Here is a 27,911-nt window from a genome sequence, read left to right as displayed (position 1 = left end):
TCAATATCATTGGTTAATATAAATGAAATTAATTTTTAAAGCTGGGCTAAAGGTTGACATCTGAAAAATTGCATTACTTTGCAGAAGAGAAATTTCTGTCTTCTAGTGAAATTTCAGGTCATGAGGGCAAGTAATTTTCACAGTCTTCAATGGGAGCCAGTGAAATATGAACTTCATTGTCACCTAGCCCCAAAGCGATAAGATAAAATGAGCTGATACATCATTTGCTGTGGTTTTATCATCTCCCTCAGTAATTGGAAGAGAAAACATAAGAGCGTATGTGTTTGTGTGCTCCCCTCCTGCCCCTCCCAGCTGCCCCATCATCCACACCCAGGCTAAAACCATTTTAGCCCAATCAATACAGAGGTCACGTAGCATTTTATTTATATATTTTTAATTTTTCATACTGACTAAACTGCCAAGTAGAACATTAGAGTAATGAATATGTTTAATTGAATTTGTCACCCATGAAAATGCTAAGGAGAATACTGTACTACATCATAGTACCTAGTAAGCAGAAGGAAGAAATTTACTGTATAGAAGGAAAAAATTAAATAACTCATAATTAATTTAAAAGGTAATTTTTTCATATTCATAACTTTAATGTTTTGTTATCATTATTCTGTTTTTTTCAAAATTTGGAGACATTCTACGTATTCTTGGATAATATTTAATAACAAAATTACTATTGTAAAGTTTCGACTAGCCAACTATATATCATTTTTAAATTCAAAAAGACCTCTAAGTTTTACTTTAATAATATATCTTTGAAAACATCAAAGTTCTGTGGTAGGTGATGAAGTAAATCCATAAGCCAACTAGAATTCAATATTATTAGAATAAATTCTGAGTTTATGAATAAACTCATAAGTGCTATGCTTTGATATCAAATTTCAGAGAAAATTATATGCAGCAAAATCCCAAAGCTATGTTAATAATAGAGTGGTACAACTTTAAAATACTTGATTAAAATTACTTTCTACTAGTTTGTTAATATTACAGTTATAAATAAAACATATTTGTAAATGTAGCTAGTGATAAGTTGCTATTAGAATATTTTTCAGTGTGTTTTCATTTTGAATATATTTCAAATATTTACTGTTTTCTCATATTAAGATATATTTTGTGACTAATTTATAATCATTTTTCATGAAAATGGGATATGAATATTTTCTTGACTTTCCTTCCAGTGGTGTCATTGCTTAAATGATAGAATAATTAGCTTATATTTTGTATAGTAAGTTTGAAACATTTTTCTTGATGTTAACAATATTCTATATATTTTAGAAATAGTTTTGTTATGAAATTGTAAGTATTCCTGGTAATATTATTATCTGATTTTACTTTTATTATCACATTCTTCAGAAATCAATATGGAATTGTCTCAAAGAGTAAAAAAGTAAAACCTCTCCAAAAATTGACAAATATGTGAGACTAGTGTATGCAATGCTAGTTTTAAACGTTAAGAAATAATAGTATTTTTAAAAGCCTTTTACTGAGTTTTATATGCAAACACCTATTTCTCATTTTGAGGTAAAAGATTTTATCACTTTTTAATATTTTTCCCTTTAAATTTTTTTTTTAATTTTAAATTTAGTGAGGGTGGTTTGTATAGTTTTTTTTAAAACAAAACCTTTCTTCTTTACTTAAATGAAGCAAATATTTATTTTTAGAGATGATTTAAAAAATTTTTAAAGCCTGATAATAAAAGCATTATGCAGTTAGACTGGAAACACGTTTCTATTTCTCTCAGAGGATGAGCAAACAAAAGAAAGTTTTATTTGGATAAATTCATAAGCTTTTCAAAATAAATGGTTAAAAGGAAAGTGGAAAGAATGGTTTGCTTTCAAGCCAATAAATGCAACAGGGTGAAGAAGTTTTTATATGTATTCACATTATGTTATTTGAAAGATAAAAGAAAGCATTGTGTTTATTTTTTGGGAAAAATAATATATCCCTTTTCAGAAGGCACAAATTTCAGATAAAAATTTTAAAGAAGATATGTTTAATATTTTTAATGTAAAGAAATCGTTTATACACTTGATGAGTGTATATGTGTGTATATTTAAAATTAAATACTGATTTCTTTGTTTCCTCTCTCTTACCTCAACATTTTAATAAACCATCTTTGTTGAACAAATTATTAAAAAAAAAGTTGAATTTACTTTTACTATTAACAATACTAACAATATTAAAACAAGGTGGTAAACATTCAAAGAGTGCGGTGGGCTTAAGCTTTCAAGCTATTCTAGACTTGGGGTCATAACTGCAGAGCAATGGTAATGATATGGTTTCCATAGCAACTGATTCATTGGAGGGCTAGACCTCTGTCTAGGGTGCTGTCAGCGTATGTAGAGTTTCAGTGAACAGAAAGTCCCAAAGAAGGGTCTGCTTCTACCTAATCCAGTTTTAATTGAACTCTAGAGACTTTGAAGTGAAGCCTCAGACCAGGAATATACTATTCCAATAAGAAATAAACCTCTTGCTTAACTAGGCCTCAGCTGCATTTCAGTACTGACACCTTTTCCTAATGAATACCTTAAAGAAATGTTATTATATCAATTTCAGCTACTAATTCTGTTAGTTAAAAGATTTTTCGTTTCCATTTTAAACCCAACTATCTTGACCGTAAGTATAGAATTTCATTTGTTAATTCTCTTTAAGTCAGGCTAGTTTTTCGTATGTGATTTTAATTTTTGATACTTATGGCAATTTTAAATGATTTTGTCTGTCTCTCCTCCTGTTTCTTTTTTTCTGAGTTTTAACACACTAAACCTGATTATATTTAATTTTGAAAGCACACTACTGTCATATGTTCAGTATGATACCTGATTTATATCAGGTTTGAAAACATACAAGACAATGCTGGGTATTATTTATATGTACTAATAGTATAAAAACTGACATGAGAATGATAAAGCTTAAAACAAGAATAGTGATTGGCTCTGACAGAGGAGGAAAATGGGATCAGAAAGGGTTATATATAGGAATTTCAACACTCTAAAATGCTTTATTAATTTTTAAATATATGCAATAATATGGTAGAATGTTAGGATTTTATATGGTTGAGTAATGGGTACATGGGCTGATGTCATTTTCTGAGGTTGTGAATATGATTTGGTAATAAAACATTTTAAAGAAGCATACCACTTCAAGTAGGTTTTTTAATAACTCTACTGCTTAAAGGAAGGAGATATAAATTGAGCTTTTTATTAATTAGAAAACCTTCAATACATTAAAAATCTTATAGTAATGTTTTAGTATACTTATTAATAATTGAAGTATCTTTGGCTATAATTAAATGTTTAGTTGCATGGCCATGATCTTACAATGACTGAAGCCACCATTATGAGCAACAGGTCTTATATAGCTTTATAGATATAAAAGGTAGAATTTTCAGATTAGTTGTGATATTCTTAGCATATCATAGACCTTAGAGATGCCTTTGGTATTTGTTTTCTTTGATTTCCCTCTTTCACCTATAACCCAAGTATAGGAAGACAAATGTAGTTGATTAAAATTCTGATAAGTTGAATTGTAGCCCCTTTTTACAAATGTGACAATGTGGTATATATATTGTAACCTTTGTATTTTTAGATTAGAGAATTGGGAAGTAGGCTAGACTCTGCCACTAACTTCCCAAAGGACTTTGTATTAACTATTTCATTTGTCTGGCACTCGTTTTCCTTACTGATACTTGGATAGTAGATTGGAGTGTAAGTGTTACAGAACATATACTGGATTCTCTCCTACTTGATTAAGTCCAGGGTGGCAAATTCAAATGCCAGCGGGAACTGGACAGGTAATAAACGAATGAGTGGAGACTGTGCCAAAATGGGGGGTGTATGTCAGTTGTTACCATGTGGCAAATAGCTCTAGATTTGACAGATGCCTTAGTTTTTTCCTGAGAAACCAGAAATCTGAATACTTCGTTAAAATATCATATGGTCCAAACAAAATGAATTTGGGCCATATGTTGAGCTTAAGTTGCCATTCATTGACTCATGTAATCATTCAAAAACATCTACTTTGTGTCAGACATTGTTCTAGAAAATGGAAATAGAGTATACTAAAAGTCTTCGTTCTAGTGTAACTTAGATTCTAGCATTGTAGTGCTGAATAGACAATAGACAAGCAAGCAGATACTATAATTTCAGGTAATGATAAGTGTTGTGAAGGAAATCTGATGAGTTTGGGGTGCTCATGGAGGAAGTGGGGTTTAAAGCCAGTGGCTTTTCTGAGGAGGTGACACTGGAGCAAAAATCTAATGTGAGAGTAAATCAATCATGTGAGGATTTGGGAGAACATTCGAGTCAGACAAGAAAATCAGTATAAAGGCCCCAAAGAAGAATGAATTGGGCTCATCAGTGAGTCTCAGATGTAAGACTTTATGAACAATTATAAAGAGCTTCAGTGTTTATTATGCATGTAGTGGTATGCCACTGGACTTAAATGCATGAGTGATGTGATCTGATTTATATTTAATAATTCTATTAAATTTTTCTTTTCCTTTGGTTCCTCTGGTCATAGTAGATTCTGCAGGTAAGATAAGAGAGAGACCAAGTAGGAGGCCACTGTAGGCTCTGGAGGATTGGACCTACTGGTCATGGTGAGAGAAAGAGTTACATGCAACCTCTGCTTTCAAAAAATCTTGAGAGTAAGACTTATAGTTTTGTCCTCTCTTTACCTGTTCATTTCTCCTGACCTTATTTATGCAGATATTGGCTGAATGAAAGTAGATTTCTGTATCACCAGTTTTAAAACTGAAAGTTTGTTTGGTCCTTAGAATTTTTGTTTTATTTTTCAAAAAACACTGAGACTTGGAGTTATTCCTTTGTTCTTAGATGCTTTGTGCCAAAAATAGAATTTGTAGGAAAATCTAAATACATACTTCGTGAATTAAATAAGGTTGCTTTTTTCCCAAAGAAATTGCATTTTACATTGAGGAATATAGAGTTGCTTGCATTGAAGATCTAGAAAATGGAGATGAATGTAGAAGAGAAAGTTCTTGTAGGATAAATTCTTCTTATTATTTTTTCCTCTCCTTGCTTATCCCATCTTTGTCCCTACCATGCAATATCATAATCATATATCATTCTATTTGCATTTTTTAATGGTGGTTACTTTTGAGAGGTATATTTTAATTGTTTGCTTTCAGGGATTTTCATTAGGTTTTGATAGTAAATACATCTCATTTTCTTTATTAAATTAATGTTAGGTGAAGTAATGGTGTAAGAAATTACACATCAGGTTTTCCTTTAACACCTTCATAATTAAGCTTTTGAAATGAACTTTTTAAAAAACAAAACTTGAATAACAAAACAAAGTAGCTTAGGACTAAAGACAGGATTACTTTGAGTTGGCAAAGCATTCTAAGCTACTGCGTCTGTCACATGGGATGACAAGAATTGTAACAAGTTACTCTGACAACCACCTACTCCATAGAGAGATTATGTTGAGTTCATTTGCAGGTTTGTGTTTAGCCTAGCTGACAAAATGATACTTAACCTCTTATACAGTCAGTCTTTGTGCTTTCTGAATGAGTGACTGTTGTCTTTAACAGTGACCTTAAAAGTGTGATTTTTTAAAGTCATGAACCTGAATATATATAATTTTTGTTTTATTAAAAAATAATTGACATACATCACCGTATAAGCTTAAGAAATACAGCATGATGGTTTCGTTTACATATATTGTGAAATGATTACTACAATACGTTCATTCATCTTCTCATATAGATACAGGTTTTTAAAAAAGAACAAAGGAGGGGGGAATTTCTCCTTGCAATGAGAACTCTTAGGATTTACTCTAAATATATATTTTAAAGTATATAAAAGGTACTTCTGCAGTAGAATCTAAGTAAAGAAAACAAAAAACAAACAAATGAATAAACAAGCAAAAAGCAGAATCAGATCTATAAATACAGAGAACAAACTGATGGTTGCTGGGGCGGGGATGGGCGGGGTGGGGCAAAATGGGTGAAGGGGAGTGGGAGATACAGGCTTCCAGTTCAGAATGAATAAGTCACAGGAATAAAAGGCACAGCATGAGGAATACAGTCAATAATACTGTAATAGTGATTTAACAGTATCAGTGGTAGCTACATTTACAATGAACACAGCATAATGTATAAGCTCATCAAATCACTAAGTTATACACCTGAAACTAATGCAACATTGTGTCTGAACTGTACTAAAAAAAGAAACCAACCTGAAAACCTCATATAACATAAAAGAAATATTTCTGAGTACATTAAAATTGTATTGTATGAAACGGAATTGTATATGTGATCTCTAAGCATGTAGGGCATTCTTTTGAGGTCTTCCTTCTTTTTGGCTAAAACTTTACTTTCCATGATTTGATTCAAAACCCAATCACTAAATAATACAATTTGTATTTCCTGAAAAGCAATAGATTACATCACTGCTCTTAAAAGCCCAAAATATATTTATAAATAGATGTTTTATAATTTTGCTCTGCTTTTTCATCGAGCTTCCTTTCCATAAGTTGCAATCTATTTTCTTAGTCTCCCTCCAATTTATTTCAATAACTGTTTTTTCAATTTTTAGAAATTATTTTTCTTAATAGGGTCTTTTCTGTTTTATTCAGGGGGAAAAACAACAAGAAAAAATTAAACTGTTATTACTTACTTGGACTTATTTTTTTCCTCACTAGATCCTGGCATATACAGAAGGGCTGCATGGAAAATGGCTGTTTACAGAGATACGATCAATCTTTTCTCGTCGTTATCTTTTACAAAATACAGCCTTGGAGATCTTTATGGCAAACAGAGGTAATATGTTTCAGAAGTATATTGTTATAAAGCTAACCTCCACCTCTTTCAGATTTCATTCTTGAACATACTGTATTGTTTCCATTTAGATAGTAATTTGTAGTCAACTTTCTGCCATACTGACCTCATTTTTTGAACCACATGCATCCACATGGTTTTTTTTCCCCACTTGGTCATTCTTAGAATCATTTGTAGTAGTTTTAGTTTTCTGGCCATCTCACAGATTAGTACAAGGTTTTCTAAATATAGCAAATAACCATTTAATTAGTTGTGGAGTTTTGATGTTCTCAGTATTGCTCTGATGCTTAAACTTCATCTGGAAGGTGGATGCATTTGGAGAGGGGAGAGGGTAATCAAATGATTCATACATTTATTCAATCTTTTGTCTAAGCTATTGCCATTTATAAAGGGACCATCAGAAAATGGTACTCAAGTGTCCTGGTTGCTTTGTATTACATCATTCTTGAAAGAACTAAAATTCAATTTGTGGATTTAAAATGGAACTTGGTGAAATTCATTAAGACAAGAAGGAGAGACAAGGTGAACTTGAAGTAAAAGCATTGGTGGGTATGAGTGGAGGCATACAAGGGAGAATATATAAAATCTAGTGACTTATTGTACATACTCCTTATATATAAGTAGATTGAAGTTTTATTTTCTCTTTCTATAATCTACAAGTTGTCATTTAAAAAATCTACACAAAGTAATATATATTCCATATTCCATACACACATTATTTTCCCTTTATGGAATCATATGTCTTTAGAGAATACAGATTTCTTTAGGTAGAGATGTTTTTTCCTTTCCTATTTGTCCTTCTCCCCATATTTACCTCTTTTTCCTGATGTAAACATATTCTTCCAGGCAAATAATCAAGTGAATGTTTCCCACTTTAGTTCAGCCTGCATCATTGCTGTCCCAAAGGGGTTTTGGTACAGTCTTACAATATTTATTACTTGCTCATCCTCATTCATATTTTCCTCCTTTAAAATTTCTTATGCGTCCTTGCTTTTGTATGTGTGTTTTTCTTTTGCCTTTCCTTCATGGCCTTCGTTATCTGCTGTAACTTATGATAGTTTTTCTGTCGTTGTTTTTTTCCCGTATTCAACGTAATAATGGATATATAGGGATGGCTTATTAAAAAGGTGTGTGTGTGTGTGTGTGTGTGTGTATATATGAATGACAGTTCCAAATGTGTTTTGGGTCCTTAGTGAATGATCATGTACTTATTTACCTGAAATATGTTGGTAATGTCAGTATTTAAAGCTATACCAGGTTGATAAATTTTTTTTGGACTGAAGAATTTTTTTTAAGCTGGGTAGAGAAGAAGGATCATTTTCTAGATGAGTACTTAGAGGTTATGATACTGAAATTATAGTTAAAATTTTAAGACTGTTCAAATTGATAGCTTCTAAATTCTCTCTCATGATTTTGACTTTATTTTCGTATTTCTTAAAAAGATTAAAAATTTATAGATGACTGTAATAAATTAACATTTATGTACTGAATGTTAATATATATTGATGTGTGTTTCTTGATATTCTCAAAATGTATTATTATTAAAATAGAGATGATTAGAAAACATTTAAACTTGATTATTAACTGTAGAGGAAAAGTCTTCCTTTAGGTCACACGTTGTTCTGGATTATGTGAACATATAAATTATAAACATAAAAATTGTAAAGAGAATAATTTTGAAACTGTTCATCATTGGAAATAAATATAAGTGACAGTTTAGTACTTACATCTGTAGTATTTTTGGTGTTAGATTGTTAATTATATAAAGTTAAAACTTTTAAATGTTTATAGAAACTCACAGATAAGTATGTTTAACTTGCTAAAATTCAATTTTGTAAATTCAAGGTGTAGCTAATCACAGCTTCATGTCACATTAATACAACAACAGTTTTTAGAACTTCTGACAGCATTTAGAGTAGAAACTGTCTATGGCTAAGGTATTTATAAGTAAAATGAATATTACCTCTGACATACTAATACTAAAACTTGGTATGCACTAGAATAAAAGTAATATGGCAAGAATTGTATACCTGAATTAAGAGTAAATATTTTATTACACCAAGAAGTCAGTTTTCCAAGAAGGAAGTTATGTTGTGTTCTAACTTCTAAAAATTATTTTTCATAGTTGCTGTAATGTTCAACTTCCCAGACCCTGCAACAGTAAAGAAAGTAGTTAACTATCTACCTCGTGTTGGTATTGGAACCAGTTTTGGATTGCCTCAAACCCGGTACTGTTTTATATGAGAAAAATTTGAAAAAAAACCTGTATTAATATTTTTTCTTACTTCATTTTCTTACTTATTACTTCTGTTTTATGTTTCATATTAAATGATGATTACTAATGCATTATTTTGAGTCAGCTGAACTTCTGTGTGAAAACTAGAAAACCAGGAGCAATTGTAAACCAAAGTAGGTTGCAAGAAGAAAGTAAATGTAAAGGAAGAACATTAATAAAAATGTAAGCAAAAACAATAAAGAAAAATCAATGCAATGAAAAGTTGTTTCTCTGAAAAGATTAATAAGTGTAATAAATATATATACAAGACTTACAAAGAAAAAGAAGACACAAATTGCCAATATCAAGAATGAAAGAGGGGACATCACAACAGATCCTACAGATATTAAAAGGAAAATAAGGATATATTATGAACAAATTTGTGCTACTTAGACAAGTTAGATGAAATGGACAGATTTCCATCTAATAGGTAACATTAATACCTCTACAGGGGAAATTGAATTTGCAGTTAAAGATCTTCTGACAGAGAGAATTCCTAGCTCAAATGGTTTCATTGGCAAATTCTATCAAATATTTAGTGAAGAAATAATACCATTTCTAAGCAAAATATTACAGAAAATAGAAAAGAAGGATAGATGTTTAAAGTTATTCTATGAGGCCAGCATTACCTGAATTCCAAATCCACAGAAAAGCATTACCAGAAAAGGAAACTACTGATCATGTTGATTAGAAAATAAGAAATAAAAGTGTCCTATAAAGTCTGCTCTTCATAGGCTGCTTGAATGTCTGTATGACTTGGGAGCTGATTTTCCTTGAGTAAGTGATGCAAAAGAGAATGAGGCAGAAGCCCCAATGTCTTTTTATGACCTACCCTTGATAGGTAGAGTAGGTCATCAGTTCTGCTACATTATATTTGTTATAATGTAGTCACTAAATACAGCCCAGGCTCTAAGGGAGGGGAAAAGTTCCACTTCCTGAAGAGAAAGTATCAAAGTATTTATGGACATATTTTAAAACTACCACATAGTACAACTCTTATGTAAAAGTGGCCCTTCTAGATTATAAGCAGTAGTTGCTTATAATGTCAGTGAGGATTTTGATTAGATAATTTTATAATTTAATGAGGAATTTCAGGTTCAGAATGAAGCAGTTCAGAATAATATAGTAAATTTCTTTATCTTAATGAAAAAGTCTTTTTTCCTACTAATTATCTCTATTTTTTTAAGTTTTATTCATCAACTAAGATGTGTTATCGTAGTTGGGAAATCTTTGTAATGATTTCCCACAGTTAATGAAAGCTAGGTGTAGCTTAATTCATTAAATCAGCAGTTTAAATAGATCGCAAACACTAACTGTGTGTCTGTTATCCAGCAGTGTACAAGATAGATACCATCTTACCAATACATGTTTTAACAAATAGGCAAACAAAATAAATAATGTGTAAGTGACAGGAGGGATATAATAAAGGTGTTATAATAGCAGTTAGTGGAGTAAAGGTTAGATGCTTTGTATTACGTGCGTGATTCAGAAATGTCTTCCTATGTGACTTTTAAGTTTTAATTTGAAAGATAGAATCAGTTTACCTTTGAAGGCAGAAATGGCATACGCAAAGGTCCTGAAATAAGGTGAGGTTCCAGCATTTTAAGGAATGTTGGAAGGCAAATATCATTGGAACTTCGTGATTCTGTGAAGAGGGTGTCTAGTCAGAGACAGGAGTTTATTGTGAAAATACAGGTATTTTGTGGTGCTGATAGTGTAGTTAAAGAGAGGCATCCTTGTTTAGAAATTTTGAGGACATATAATTTGTGTGACTTGGAGATTAGTTAGATAATGGAGGATGATAAGGGAGGGAGGTGTCCAGTGTGTCTTGCCAAGTTTTAGTTTAGGCTGCTGAATAGCATTTACTGAGATTGGGAACACTGGAGAAGGAATAGTTTTATATCTATCCCCCAAGGTTGGGGTCGGGGTTGTGGAGATGAGGTGGATGGAGAGAACATGAGAAGTTTAGTTTTAGATCTATTGAAGTTGAAACCCCTGAGTGATGGCCAGACTGCAATGTTAACTAGGAAGTTAGGGCTCAAATTGGGAAATACTTAATGTTGAAAGACTGAATGCTTTCCCCTAAGATCAGGAAGGCTAAAATGTCCCCCATTCTCACCATTTCTATCAACAGTATATTGGAGATTTCCGCCTGTGCAGTAAGAAAAGAGAAGAAGGGAGAAATTAAAGGCATCCAGATTAGAAAGGGGGCGGGGGGGAAATCTTCATTCCTAGATGACAGAAGAAGTGTAAGATTTATATATTGAAAACTATCAAACATGGCTGATAGAAATTAAAGACAGACATCAAATAAATGGAGGTATTCCATACTCCTGGATCAGAAGATTCAATATGATTAAGATGTCAGTTCTCTCCAGATCTATGAAGTCAATGCAATCCTCAAAATCTAATGGACTTTCTTGGAGATATTAAGAAGCTGAAATGCGGTGGATCTGGAATTGCCTAAACAATGTTGATGAAGAAGAACAAACTTAGAGGACTCCAACTACATGATTTCAAAACTTAACTATAAAGCCTCAGTAATTAAGATGGTCTGATATTTATAAAAGGATAGGCATATAAATCAATGGAACAAAATTGGGAATACAAAAATAAAATCTGTTTGTTTACAACAAGTGTGCTAACACAATTCAATGAGGAAAAGATAATCCTTGAACAAATAGTGCTGAGACATTTGGATAGTCACCTGCAAGAAGATGAACTTCAGCCCTTACCACACAGTATTCATAAAAAATTAGCTCAAAGTGTGTCATAGACCTATATTTAAGAGCTAAAACTAAAAAAAATTTTCAAAATGTGGAAGAAAAACTTCATGATCCTGGAGTAGGCAAAGAATTCTGAGATGTGACACCAAAAAGTATAATCCATAAAAGAAAAAATTGAGAAATTTGATTTAATAAAAATTTGAAATTGTCATGCTTTAAAGGACACCACTAAGTATATGAAAAGAGAAGTCCTAGACTGAGAAGAATATTTGTATATAATGTATCTGATAAAGGTCTTGTATTCAGAATGTATGCAAAACTCTTACAACTCAATAGTAAGACAAAAACCTCAATTAATGAAGGAAGAAAAGATTTGAATAGTCATTTTACCAAAGAAGATACACAAATGGTTAATAAGCCATGAAAATTTACTCAGTAATTTACATTAAAACTATAATAAGGTCCCATTTTACATTAGCTGGAATGGTTATAGTAAAAAATACGTTATAATGGCAAGTTTTGGCAGAGATGTAGAAAATTGGAACCTCATATATTGCTTGTTGGAATGGAAAACAATTTGGCAGTTTCTCAAGAAGTTAAATGTAAATGCAGTCTACAACCCAGCAATTCCACCTGTATGATTCTACCCAAAAGAAATGAAAACATATGTTCATACAAAGACATGTTCGTGAATATTCATAGTAATATAAACTGGAATAATAATAATAATCCAAAACTGGAAACAATTTAAATATCCATCAACTGGTAAATGGATTTTTTTAAAAGACTTATTTATTTATTTTGAGAGAGAGAAAGAGCAAGAGTGGGTGAGGAGATGGAGAGGGAGAGACAGAATCCCAAGCAGACTCCCTGCTGAGTGCAGAGCTCAACACAAGGCTCAATCTCATGACCCTGAGATCATGACCTGAGCCAAAAATCAAGAGTCAGAGGCTTAACTCACTGAGCCACCCAGGCCCTCCTATGAATGGATTTTAAAAATGTGATATATTCTGTATTCATATACTAGAATACTATTCAGCAATTAAAAAATGAATTAATAATATGCTGCCACATTGATGAATCTCAAAAATATTATGGTTAGTGAAGAAGCCTCATGCAGAAGACTTCATGATGTATGATTCCATTTATCTGAAATGTCCAGAAAAGGCAAATGTATAGAGACAGAAAGCAGATTAATACTTGCCTGGAGCTGAGGATAGGAATGGGGATTAACTGTAAGAAGGCATAAGGCACGTTTTTGTGGTAATGAAATGTTCTGAAGTACATTGTGGTGATAATCACACAACTCTAGAAATTTATTAATAAATCATTGAATAGTACACTTACATGGGTAAATTTTATAGTATGTAAATTATACCTGTGAAAATAAAACAAAAAATGTAGTTACCTTGCCCTTGGTGGCAGGAAGAACTGTGACAGCATACTTCTCTGAGATTCTAGGCTCTGAATGTAATAATTAATCCTGCTGCCTATTTTCCACTGTTACTTAGTATTAGTCAGTTACATCTTTTATTATTTACATTGTATTAAAAAAACACATTAAACTTGGTCATCTGTTATTAAACTGTATAAAAAAATAATAGTTTCTCTTACCTTTTGTCCCACCCCATGAATAGATATGTAAGGAGTTTAGAATCCTCCTTTCCTCTGTTATAAAGGGTATATAAATATAATATTTAAAGTTAAAATGTACAAACATGTCTTTAAGAGAACTATTAAAACTGATAAAGATATGAATACACACCAAAAAAACCACACAGAGAAAAAGATGTGAATACAATTTTATATATCTTTCTCAGTTACTATAATTCCTTTTATATCAGTAAAACACTAAGTTGTTAATCATACTATTATTGATCAACATTTATGGAACCTAGATATTATAATGGCATTGTAATGACAGCTTACTTTAATGAATAGAACATGTATCATGGACCTGTGGCTAGTCCAAATCATTTAACCATTAGTTATACATTGAAATATTTCTTGTTTTCAGTAGTAGAACATGAATAGAACTTTTCAGAATATACAAATACCATTTTGTATGTCAAATATACGAAATAAGCACAGATATTCATAATTTATTATTGTGTAGTAATTGATTCTATATCAAATTCCTGTTTTTTGCAGGCGTATCTCATTAGCTAGTCCACGTCAACTTTTTAAAACTTCTAATATGACCCAGCGATGGCAGCATAGAGAGATTTCAAATTTTGAGTATTTGATGTTTCTCAACACAATAGCAGGTAATACGACCTTACATGTTGACTTATTTCAAGTGATAAATTGTTTTTTAATGATAAATTATTAATTGTGATATTATTAGATTATTTTGAGTATTAGTATAAATAGCTTACTTTTATTTTCATTGTTACTACATGAGTACCTTATCAAGAGTAATTTTGATAGTAGAGTTAACAGTTTTACATATGAACAGCTGGCTACTTGAAAAATTAAAAATGGGTATACACACTTTTTTCCAAAAATCTATAATGAAAATTTACAACTATTTAATATAGTAAGAATGTATTCATTATGGAATAGTGAAAATGAAAAACCATATACAACTTAACCTTTTAATAACTTAATCAAGTGTATTACATGATGAAACAAAATGTAACAGAAAAAAAACTGGGTAAAATATTAAGTAAAGGAATATCCATATTATGACCCATATGTGAAAATCTAAAGAGTAAGTGGTCCTCTGTAAGGTCTGTAATCAAGAAATATTACTGAGCATCACCCATTAAAGCTGAGGGTTGTAAGTAAAGAACTGAGGGTTGTGGAAAGGGAGGAGTGGGGGATGGGGTAACTGAATGATGGGCATTAAGGGTACGTGATGTGATGAGCACTGGGTGTTGTACGTAACTAATGAATCATTGAAAACTACACCAAAAAACTAAGGATATACTATATGTTGGCTAATTGAATCTAAATAAATAAAAATAAATTTTAAAAAAGAGAGTAAGGAATAGAAGCGTGTCAGTACATTTCATTTGTGATAACAAGAATAAAGAAAACAGAATGTATTTGTGTGACATTTGAGATTCAGTTCAACAAAGTGACAGTTTATATCTGAGGCACAAAGGAGTACAGAGAGAATAAGGCATGTTGCTTGCTCTCAGAGAAGTTATTTTAAGTATGAATACAAGCATTTACATGACTTTAAAGCAAGGACTATAGATTCAATGAAAGAAATACAAAGTACTATTAGGATTAAAAGGTCAGAGAGGGGGAAATTATATTCATCCAGTTGATGGGAGTAAGGAAAAAAATCAGGAAGGATTTCATGTTCATATAAGGATGGATATTACTTTAGTAGAGGTGGTATTTGAGAGATTAGAGGTCATGCCATGTAAAACTGAAGACATAAGGAAACATACAAAGGTAGGAAAATGTGCGATACAGGAGAGAATAACTAATGGTATAGTTTATACATGTGCACATGCATGTGCACACATAAAGTACATATTCATAAAGGTATAATGAGAAAGAAAACTAAAAAGGTAATATGAAGACACATTGTGGAAGATTTTCTGTCAGTTTGAGGAGTTAGCAGTCAATTCATAGGGCAACTTCTGAAAGTTTTTGAGCAAATAAGTGATATTAGAACTATATGGAAAGTTATCTTGGAGGCAGAATGAACGATAAACTGGAATGGAGAGAAACTAGGCAGAGAGCACAGTTAGGAAGTAATTATATATAAAAAAATAATGAGAGCTTGCATTAGAGGCGTGACGGTGGGAATTTATAGATTAAATGACATAAGATTTATAAGGTACAAACCATTTGACATCGGGCTGACTGAATGTAGGGGGTAAATGAGAAAAGAAGTGTCAGAAAAGGTTTCCAGGCTTCTGGCCTGAATCATGGGGGAAATGGTGGTGCTATTAACAGAAAGAAAGTCAGAAAAATGGTCTAGGGGAAGATGATGATTTTACTGTTTAGATAGACATCCAAGTTATGATATCAAAAAGAATTTTAGAAGTATAGGTCAAAGGCGGTATTTGTAATTTTGGAGATAGGACATTGGATTTCTGCATAGATGAGAAATCACCAAGAATGTGTTGAGATTACCAAACCAGATAATACAGAAAGCAGGGAGACAAGGTCTGGTGAATGTTCCTGCCCATGACAAGAAGACAAAGGGAAAGTTGAAGGAGAGAAGAGAATGAGTGATCCTAGAGTTTTTAGACGTAGGAGGAGGAAAACTGAGGTATAACAAATGTCTTGAGATGCAATGGGAAAAAGAGAGAGAAAGGTGTTGGTTGCCTGTACCAAATGTTCCAGAGAGGTATGGGAGAATTAACAATGAGTATAGGCCAAGCCTTTAGCTTGGGCATTTGGGAACTTGTTGGCTACTCTCAAGGGGTTCATTTTTAAAAGCAAACAAAAAAGGTTGATTGTAAGAACTGAATGGTTGGAGATGAAATGAGAACATTAGATGTGTATTATCGTTTTCTTGTGTAATAGTAAAAAGAGAATGGATTAAGGCAAAGGTGAGAAACCATGAAAGAGGGACAGAGAGGAAAACTAACGAGGCAAGTTACGAGTGATTTGGGCTCAAGAGCTCAGGTGAAGGAATTACAGCTCATGAAGAATAAAGGCACTATTAGGGAAGAGGGGAAGAGAGGGACTGTTATGAAAACTGGAAGTTAAGGGTTCGCATTGAAAAGTCTAAATTTTATCAGTTAAGAAGATGTTCAGCTCACAGCCATTTGAGGGAAAGGAATGAAGAAAGTTTGAATTTATGTTGAACTAAAAGAGATTATGTAAGTAGTGACTGTGAAAGGATTTTTAAGTAGTAGGGAGAAACAGAAAACTTACATAACAAGCTTAATGGAGGTATTTAGCATGTGATAAGTCAATTAGCACGTAGATTAAATGCATAATAATAACTAGGGAGCAACATTTATGAAATGGTCTACTCTCAAATAGCTTCAATTGTGCTTAAAGTGTCTTTTAAATATATCCTCCAAATATTCTTTTAAAAGAATAGAGCCAGTAATTTGTTTTGGATAGTTTTTAAATATAGTAGAAGGTGGGGTTGAATCTCATGTTATTTAAGATTTCTTTTATGCTATTATTTGTAATACATACAGGCTCTCATGATACCATGATACATTTCCCAAAAGACAGACAGTAGGTATTCAATAACTATATAGAGAGTTTAACTTAATTTCTAAAAGTCTATTTACAATGAGCTGGTGCATACTCTTTTTTTTTTTTTGTACATATAGTAAATTTGATCATTTAAGCAGACGGGGCAAAATGATGATTTTACTAACATGTTTACTAACATCTCAATCAGAAGGAGAGAGATGGGTGGAGGGAATCAAGGTAGAATGGTTTTTGCTGCTAAGTTTGGTTACTTTTTTGGGGGAGACTTAGAATTGACAGAAATATGTAGTGACAAAATGACCTCTGAATTAAAATTGTCCTAGTTATTCACATTTTGTTAAGACTCTTTCCAGGTCAATCAAGGAAGACTGAATTAAAATTATCCTAGTTATTCATGCTTTGTTAAGACTGTTTCCACTTCAGTCAAGGAAGAACTCTTCTTACTTCACTAGTCCTCAAGATGGATAGAGTGAAATAAAGTTAAAAACATCAAATCATAGGGAAAGCTCAGGTACCCAAGGATCTGTTTGAAGAACAACTATAACATTCAACTGTATATTGATATGACATCAGTATATATTTGCGGAAGAGAAAAGATGATAGAATACACAATATAAAGGAATTCAAACAATATTAATATACTTGTCCCCCTTATATTTTAGCCAAAAGAGTCTGTTCACATTAAATCTAACTAAAAATAGAGTGTAGACTAGTGAATAGTAGAGCTGGGATTCAAAAACTAGTGTTTTGGCTCTGGAAACAATGATTTCATCTACTCTGCTGCCTCCCTAAAGTGATGATATCCAGAAAACTGCTGTATATATATAGAAGGGCTATTTAATCCTTTGGTTTTATTCATATTTTTAATAGACCTAAATGTCTCATTGAATGTCATTAGTTTAAATGAAGTATAGAAGAGTATGTGGCAGCATTTAGGAGTGGGGCGAAGCCAACATTGATGACGCTTTGCATTATATTCAAAGTATCATAGAATTTGAAAGCTGTCACAGAAATTTTAGAGTTATTTAGTACGACTCCGTCATTTTACAGATGACTAATGAATGTCCAGAGAGGTTAAGTCGCTTGTATTTGGTTGATTAGTTGGTTGATTGGTTGTTTAATTAATGGCGGAGGAAGGATTCTTGTTTGGAAAAGCTCTATGAGAATTAAAAAGTTTTTTTAAGTGTTAATAAAGAATATCTTGTTTGGTGCAGGTTTCAAGTAATAAAAAGTAGTCGAGTGTATTTTATAAGAACATAAACTTGGGGCCAGAATATCTGGATTTGAATGTAGTTTGAACATTACTAATTAACATGGTTTGGGGCAAGTTTTCAACCTTTTGTGCTTCAATTTTTCATCCATAAAATGGAGATAATAATTTCATAGTTTTATTATAGGGTCAAAACAAATAATATATGTATAGCACTGAGAACAATGTCTGGCACTCAAAAAGTTAAGTTCTTATTATTTTTAGCAAATGATATTCCTGAGTCTGGTTATCATTTCATTTGATTATTCTAAACGGAATGACTCTTTTTTCTCTCTCAGGACGGAGTTACAATGACTTAAATCAGTATCCAGTGTTTCCCTGGGTCATCACTAATTATGAATCAGAAGAACTTGATCTTACCTTGCCAAGCAACTTCAGAGATTTGTCCAAGGTAATTTTTCAGGAATCATCTGAAATAAAATTATCTTGCACATCACAATGAATTTGATTATCTTTAATTTTCACATTACTTTCTAAAAGTCTTTTTAATATAACTGTAACTTTAATACACTTTTAAATGTATTTTCACTTTCTCAAAATGAAATTTAAAATTGAATTTAGAATTTGAAGATTTTTGAAAAATGCATGATAAAGTTGGTAACAGTTAAAACTATTTACAGTTGTGTTCTTTTTTCTATATACATTTAGGAAGACATTATTCTGAAATATTAACTTCTTTAAAGGGTGTTTGTAATTGATGAAACATATTGGTAAATTATGGACACTTCTCACCAGCCCTTGTATAAAAAGACAAGTACCTCTACACTACTCCAGGTGTCCTACCTGATCTCTTTGCCACCTCTTGCCCTTGTCTAATCCGTCCCTCACTACCACAAAATGAAACTTCTTTAAATCTAATTTCGAATGATATAAATCCAATAATTAAACCTTTTCTGACTTATAATTATTCTGAATGCAGAATTATTCTTTCCCAATTCAGAGTTTTGCTTTCTCTGCATTTAATGTTCATCTCCTATGTGGTGAGTGGCCGACTGTAGTCCTGTAGGTCACTTCCTCATGGAGACCGTTACTCTTTTCCTTCCCTGATATTCTGTTCTCTCTTTCTTTCATAGCACCTAAAGTATCCTGCATTTTATATATTCTTCTACCTACTTGTTTTGGTTCTTTTTGTCTCCCCCATTGAACTCCAAGAGAGAGTTCTTGTTCACCATCATGTCTCTCATGCCTTGCACGGGCCTGCCATTCACTAAATGTGTTAGATGAGAAAATATATATGACATTTTCCCCAAGTTATAAAATATTAATATTCGATTGTGTAAATGTAAAACATATAAATAAGCAAAAATTACTACTTATTAACTACGTATCAATGAGGAATGATTACATTTTATATTTATATACTCATACACATACATACACTGTTTTTTAACTTTCTAAGTATTTTCCCATATCTTAGGTTCTTCAAGAACTTTCCTTTTCTGTCCTAGATTATCAATAAATAGAATATCCTGAATCATCATTTTGTAATATAGAATAAGGTTATATTTCTTTTTAGCTTTTTACCGTGGAGAACGTCAAGCATGTACAAAAATAGACAAATTAGCATAAGTTTACATCAACCAGTAACCCTGCTTCAGTAATGATCAACTCATGGTTACTCTTATTTTATTTTTATATTCATTTTCATTCTGCTTTCTCATATTATTTTGAAGCAAATCCTTGACATCGTATCATTCTATTATAAATATTTCAATATATACTTATTTTTAAGGTCCCTTTTTTAAAGCATAACCATAATACCATTAGCAAGCCTAAAATATTAGCAATAATTTCTTAATATCATCAAATGCCTAGTAAGTATCACATTTCCAATTGAATTATAACATTCATAATTCTTTTTAGTGTGTTTATTCATATCAGGATTCAAATAAGGACCACACAGTGCAGTCAGTTGATACTGATTAAGTCTTAAGTCTATTCTGTAGGTTTCTCTTTCATCTTTTCTTTCTTTCAAATTTATTAGTTGAAGAAACATAGTTTGTCTTTTATCTTTTCTCACAGTATGGATTTTGCTTATTGCATCCCTGTGGAATAGTCTAACAGGTTTCTCCATCTTCTGTATTTCTTATAAATTGGTAGTTGGGTCCAGGTTGATAGAATTCAGATTGGGTTTTTGTGGCAAGACTGCTTCATAGGAAGTTTTGCATTCTTCTCTCAGATGGTATGTCATATCTCCTTCTCTTTTGTGATGTTAGTTGCCATTGATATTTAATGCCTGGATTCACTGGTTGTGTAATTATTGCAAAATCATGATATTTACATTCTCTCATTTAATTTCATTTATTATTGAGAATCATTTATAAGAGATACTTCCTTTCGTCTACTACTAGGTTATTCAGTGGTACATTGCATTGGAAAGGCAAAATGAAAATTTGATTTTTTTTTCTCTTTTTATATCGTTTTTCAAAACAGGGACTGGTTCCTAAAATCTTCCAATGGGATCTAACTAATTTTTTAAAAAACATCTTTATGAATTCACAGACTTACATGTATTTGACGTTTCAGTCCATTGTAATTATTATTTTCATTGATGTTCATTCAGTTGTTCCTGCTCTTGTCCACAGAGAGCTTCTTTAAGTTGCTCCTGAGTCATTTTGATACCACCTTAGTAGTCTTTGATAACTTCCATGCTGTCTGGTCTGACTGTGTGCTCCAGTCTTAACCCTTATGTTTTCTGGCCCAGTTCTAGAATTATCTGTTTCTTCTGCTTCTCTGTGATCACCTTGAGAACATGCCCCTAACATGGCCAGGTTGACCTGCTAGAGAGATGTGGCTAGCACATGGAGGATGGCCAGATTGTACCATCAGCGGCCATCTTAAGCCAGCAACAAACACATGACTGAGTATAACCAAGAACAGCTAAATCTGGACCAGAATAGCAAAATTTCCTAGGTAATCCATTGACAATGAGGAATAATAAATGGATAAATGTTTGTTTTGTGGGGATTTTGTTCTTGTTTTTTTAGAAGAAAGAAAGCCTTACTTACATTTAGGTATCATATTTGTTCTAAGACCTTGTAGTATTCACTGGAATCTGTAAAACTCTAATTGGATAATTAAGGACTGTGTATTAGTTTGACCTGTATAGTGAGTCATGCAGTAGGTCAATAATAAAAACTTGCCAGCTCTTTAATTCTCAGTCTACTATATCCTACTCTCTTTCCATTATTTCAGTTTTATGTACATAAAAGTAAAAATCTCATTTTCACTCATTTAATTTGTTAGGATGTTAAATTTTCTTCACAAAATAAATTGCATTTAAATAAATAACCTTTCTAGAGTTCTAGAAGGATTACCTTTTTAAAATTTTTTTAAACTAGTCCTTCAGTTTGGACTTCTATTTAAGGATGTAGCTTAAGATGGTTTTTTTTTGTTGTTGTTTTTTAAAGACTTTTTTTGGTAGGCTGTTCAAGATCCAGTGGGTAGTAAGGTGGATTGTGGACAGGGTGCATGTTTCTGTCCTGATAGAACAGTTACTAATGGTGATAATGGGAGGCTATTTGGATATTTCTGCTGAGGCTGTATGTCTGTCTTCTGCCATCATCGTACCTGAACAAGAGCTCCCGTAACCCTGTTGCCTCCTCCTACCACTGTTCTTTGCCAACTGCTTCTATTCTCTGCCTCTCATCTTGGTTCTCTATTCCACTGAAAATCTTATATGACCAGAGGAAAGCCTCCATTTTTTTAAAATGTAGGCTGTATGGTTTCTTTCATTATGAAAATTCATTCAAATAGTATCAGCAAAATGCCATAATGGATTATTTGCCAGCTAAATAGAATCCTTTATTAAAATTGAATTTTGTTTATATGTTACAAATATTTCTAAAGAACTTGCCAAATACTTTTGTTGGGTGGGTAAAATACTGTTTTAACTAATGTGTTTGTAATTTATATTCTGTATATGATAAATAAGGCTGTTTTTATGCCCCACCAGATGACCAATAGTAATTTTGCTCTTTTTGTTTTGTTAGATTTCTAAAACTGGTAGTGGGCCTTTAAGGAGTTGCTTTCATTAGTTTACCCACACATGTTCGTATCCACTATATAAAGGCATAAAAATATAATTTTGATGATTTAGTGCCTTTAATTGTAGTAGTGGTACCCATTTTTATGTTTTGTGAGATTTTGTGAGAGATTTATACTTTGGGCTGAGGAAAGAATACTTAAGAATGCTTTCAACAAGAACTGAAGGACACACAGTTGAATAATGAATAGTAGTGTATTTAGCAGGGCCAGGAAGAAGTGGGAAGCTCTAACACTCAACCACATATCTTATAACTTACAAAGCAGAAGTAGTTCAAATGCTAAAAAAGTCATTCAAGTTCAAGAAAATGGAATTCTAGTACTAATTGTTTTCATTAAATATTGATGGAAATAAGTGAGTTTGGAATTAACTACATTATTTTAAGTGAAATAAGCATGTTAGATTTTTGAAAATTGTGCTTTGCATGTATAAAGTAGTAGTAATTATTTACTTTATAAAAGTATCTCATTCCTGTTGGCATTAAAATCTTCCATAATGTCTACAGTGTGATTCAGTTTTCAGATATCTCTTTATACGCATATTTCAGTGATAAATCTCATACATAAGTTGAGTTGTATCTGTATGAATAATGATTATAAGAGAATTATATTAAATTTTTTCCCATAGTATTCATTTACCAAACATTACTATTTGTTTAAATAAACTTGTGAAATTATAGAAACATTCTGTGCAAAGCTTAATTTAAAACGTAAACAGATCTTATCCCCATTCTTTAGATTATGTACCCTGACTGGCTTTAAAATGTATTCAATTATTTATGCATATTTATGTCCATTTAATTTTCTCAGTACTCTTTTTCAGAGGAGTTTTATCAGCTTTGGTACAAAGCTGCAATTTTACTTGGTAATTTCTTCCATGTTGCACAAGGAATTTTCTTTCTGAAGCTGAATTAATATAATCAACACCCTTTTTTCTATATTATTTTTCTGATCATTCTTTGTGAAAAGAAAAGGGTTCAATGGAAGATGTAAAAAATGTCTTCTTGAAGGTGTAAACTTTCATTTTATGCACAATATCTCCTTATAATAATTTCATAGTAGTATTGTAAGTCTGTTGAGAAGATCGAATGTAGTCTGTTTAGAAGATCAAGTAGTCAGAAAATCTGATGAAAATTAATTTTTATATGTATGTTTTGAGAAAGCCCTCATTTAACATAATGGTTTAATTTATTCTTTCAAAGCTGAAAAAAAGTAGGAATGAATATTGAAGTTGATTTTTTCCTTCACTTTCCCAGTTGTTTAGTCACTGGTCTACAGTTCTGACTGATGAGAAGACAGATGTAAACATGCATGGGCTGGGAAGTGACATTAATCTATATTTTACAAATATACATAGATTTTTATATTTTGACAACCTCCTTGGGAGAGATAGGAATGAGTATTTTCTTTTTGTCCTCTCTTTGTAAGAAATTATAATTAGAAACATATTTACAGTATGTCATATCATAAAAACAAATTATTATGGCAGAATGTTTCAGCATCAGGGATTTCTTTGTAGATTAGAAAGATTTTCTTTGCCACCGTGATTTCTTTTCTCCCCCTTAGTAGGAAATTGATTGTGTAAAGCAATTTTCTAAGAGAGGAAAACCCAGATAATCTGAGGCAATTATTTCTCTCCTAATTGATCCACATAATTATTTTTGAATTATTTAATGTGTATATGTGCCATAACCTGAATACCTATTCTAAAAAGTGAGTTTGTTCTTACATTGAAATGCAGTTGATAACCATTAGCTTCCAAATGAAAACTTTGCTATAGATTTCAAAAGGTGGGATTTTGCCACTTTATTATCGTTAACTAATATTTATTGAGGACTTATTTTTGTCAGGCTCTTATCTAAGTATATTAACATGTGTTAACTTTTTTTAACCCCCACAAACCCCTTATAAGGTAGGTCATGTTATTTACTGTCTTTTACAGAGACAGAAACTGAGGCATTGTGAAGTTAAGCAAGTTGTATGAGGTCACACAGGTAGTGGCTAGCACCGGAATTTAAACACTAAGTCAATGTTTTTCAAACTGCAGCTTACAACTAACATTTTAAAAAACGAATAGAAAAATTTGAAAAGTATTGAATATAGAACAACAACAACAAAAAAAAAACAAAAAGAAACAAACAAAAAAAAACCAAATAAACAAAAAACAGAACCAAACCTATAAATGTAGAGAACAAACTAATGGTTACCAGAGGGGATGGGAGTGGGGGTTGGACAGAATGGGTGTAGGAGAGCGGGAGATACAGGCTTCCAGTTATGGAATGAATAAGTCATGGGGATAAAAAGCACAGCATAAGGAATTTAGTCAATGATACCATAATAACGATATATTGGAACAGATGGTACCTACACTTGTAGCGAACTAGCATAATGTATAAACTTCGTCAGATCACTAAGTTGTATACCTAAAACTAATGTAATATTGTGTATCAACTACACTCAAAATAAATAGATATTACAGAGAAAAAATGAATAGAATGACATAGGATAACATAAAAAATAGAAGTATCAGTGTACATTATGTATGGATCTTTGGCCTAAGTTGTGTGTGTGTGTGTACATGTGCGCGTTGGGTTATGGTTTAAAGTGACATATTTCTTACTAAAGTTTGGGCCCAGAATGTTTGAGAAGTACTGCAGAGTGTTATACTGCCTCTATTTTTGGCATCAATTTCTGAGTCTGTTTTAATGTTATTTTGTCAAGTTGCATTTCACCTCTCATGCTGAAATACATGGTAAAATGTAACCAACGTTCCATTGCTTTAAAAAGGAAAGCTTGTCCAGATGCTCCTCTTAGTGTGTTTGTTCCAGGTTTTTGACTAAGCCTGGTTTATGAAAAAGCTGAATGTTTGGCTAAAACCATTGAATCCCTGATGTTACAATTTGAGTATTCATGTATTTTTTCATTTGTTTATTGAATAGTATTGTGTGCCAGAGACTTAGTTTCTGGAAATTCAAAAGAACAAGGTAGTTACTACTGTCCTACTAAAAAAATAAACTGAAGATTGGGGTAAAAAAGCAGGAATGGCTAAGGTATAAGCAAGTATTTTATTTTTTAAAAATTAGAACTTACATTCTTAAAATGAAGGAAAATCCTAACAGAGAGTTTGAGATTGAGGGAAAAGAAATATCATCCATTTTTCAGCTGTATAGTGCAAGAGCAATGTAAGCTGTTCTTTTTGGTTCAGAGTGCAGAAACAAAAAAAGTAAACATTAGGGGAAAATGAACCTGCACTAGGATTGCCTGATTGATTCTTCCTTGCAGTGTAGGAATTCAAGGAGAATTTACTATGATCATATCTTCAAACTGAATTTTAAATTTTGGTCCAAGCCCTGATAAATCATAGTTTTTTTTTCAACCTATGTTATAATGCTGTACCATTCACAACTCTGTTAAACTAGCAGTTTCCGATGCCCTAGTCTGGATCAAAATTTTTCGAAAGAGTAAATTCTCAGATAACCTAAGAGAACTGAATGACAAAACTCTCTAGAATTTACTTATTTGTGATGAGCCATTATTTGTCCTTAGTATTTATTGTTACTACTTCTCTTTCTTTGTTTAAAGGAAAAGTAGGTGATTTTCCTTCTGTGTCCCTCATTTATCTTTTACCCTTTGGTTGTGTATTTTTATATGTGAGATATTTCTCCCTAACACACACATTTAATATACAGCTTCATCTTGACCTGGAATTGACTACCGACATTTAACTGTTGTTGATCAGACAGCACTTCTTTATCTCTTTAAGTTTTAAGTGCTGTTTCTGACGAATGCCAGTCCTTTTAGTCCTGTTCTGTAACAGATATACCAGGAATCAGTATACCATCTAGATGTCACAGAGGGAAAAGAACACTCTTTTGGGAGAGGGGGGGGAGAGTATTGTTTAAATATGAAAGGTGTTATAACCTTTTCTTTTTTTTTTTTTAATTTATTAGGCTTCAGTCAAACCAAAGGAATTCAGATTTTTTTTTAAACCTTATGATTTTACAACAGTAAATTATGGCTCTTAAATGTAAATTCAGAGAAAGAAATTAATAATTACCTCCTGCTTGGATTTTTTTTTTTTGGCTGATAAAATATATTTAAAGTATTTTAATCTTGGCATCAAATATGGATGCTGTTATATGCCACATTGATGTTGGGGATTTTGGTATAAATTATATCCCTTGCCTTGAGGAGTTTATAGTCTAATCAGCAGAAGAATGATGTGGGAAAAGTTTAGAACATATTTGTTAGCTGTGAGGAAGCCCTAGTAGGTGCCTTCCTATGTAAACAAACATTTTATATATGCTATCTCCTTTAATCCCCTCAACAATACTATAAGGTATGTGTTAATATCTTTATTTTACAAATAAGGAAACTAAGACATAGGTTAAGGAACTCTCCAAGGTCACACATTTTCCAGGTGTTAAGGCTGGGGTCTCAGATCTGTCCCTGTCAGTGAACTGCTAGACTTTAGGTATAAGTGGAAAGAGTATTTTAGATTGAATACTTGCATTTATGTCCACTTCTTTCCAAAATCCAACCACTTTTTCCTTTATCTTGGCAAAAGGGAAGAAGTATATACTTTGGAGAAATTATACCAGAGAGGTTTCTTATTTGAGAACACCAAGAACAGCAGAGGAAGGGTTTATAGGAAGGAATGGAAAACCAGAGGATGAACTGAAAGCTTTAAGTACTGAATAGTGAAGACCCCAGATCCCTTTTGCAATCATGCTATCCCAGGACTCTGGCAGCTAGGCTTATACCAGCCCCACCCTTTATGACAGAAGATTGTATTATTCTTTGGACATATTGACTGGCTCAAGAGAAAAGACCTAAAAAATGTTAACATTTAGGGATCCTACTTGCAGCCCATTTGATTTCCCTTCAGTGAAGTCTATCAGCTCACAATGCTACTTAGGCTCAATGTACTTCAGTCAGCTCTTTTGTGCCTCATTCTAAAATTGAAGGTACAACCAAGTGTTAGCAAACGTTGAAAGATAGTCTCCAATGTGAAAGATGACAAAGACTAAAACAAATAGAAAAATAAAAAGAAACCAGAAGAAGCAAAGACAATTCAGGAAACAGAAGAAGCCTTAAAAACAAAATCAGAATAAATGTCCTCCCAGAGGTAATAGAAAACTATCATATTAATAGTGAAAGGAAAATGATGCTCTAGAAAGTAGAATATTAGTGCAGATGGTCTTTAAAAGACACATCGAAATGCTATGGGAAAGTAGCCTAGAAAGATAAATTAGAGGACTAGAGTAGGAACTCTTTAGACTTAGATAACGCCTGAAGTCAGTCTGCTTTCATTTATTAGTAAGGTAACTTTCTCAATTACTTAATTGGTGATGGTGGGGTCTTATATAGCAAACTGCTATTTATATTTTTTAAATGTAGCATTATGTAATTATATGATACTGAAGAAAAATTTTTGTGGATACACTGACCTTCTTAAACTTTAAATCATTATTTGTTCAATGTGATGTATTTAGTTTAAAATATGGTTGTGCATCTTTTTCCTCAAAATGTAAAATAAGTTCAGCAAAGTGTGAACATACATATGTATATATGGAGAGAGAGAGAGGTTGTGGTGCATTTACAAGATTTGCTGAAGTTTTGTTTTTAAATCAGGAAGACAAT

The 27,911-nt window shown here is 32.1% G+C and overlaps 1 protein-coding gene across 4 annotated transcripts in view; it reads left to right on the top strand.

Annotated features, from left to right (window-relative positions):
• The window catches only part of LRBA (LPS responsive beige-like anchor protein), a 791,030-nt gene that overhangs the window by 586,386 nt on the left and 176,733 nt on the right, over positions 1–27,911 (top strand). For all 4 annotated transcript variants that reach the window (XM_087866503.1, XM_045798851.2, XM_045798849.2 and 1 more), the window contains 4 exons: positions 6,676–6,793; positions 8,937–9,039; positions 13,964–14,079; positions 18,503–18,615. In XM_087866503.1, the coding sequence (XP_087722629.1) occupies positions 6,676–6,793; positions 8,937–9,039; positions 13,964–14,079; positions 18,503–18,615 (450 nt within the window). The remainder of the gene's footprint in view (positions 1–6,675; positions 6,794–8,936; positions 9,040–13,963; positions 14,080–18,502; positions 18,616–27,911) is intronic.

Source organism: Ursus americanus, chromosome 13 (assembly GCF_024610735.1).
Source record: "Ursus americanus isolate L20-20 chromosome 13, mUrsAme1.1.p, whole genome shotgun sequence".
Taxonomy (NCBI): Eukaryota; Metazoa; Chordata; class Mammalia; order Carnivora; family Ursidae; genus Ursus; species Ursus americanus.
This window is presented reverse-complemented; position numbering and strand designations above follow the sequence as displayed.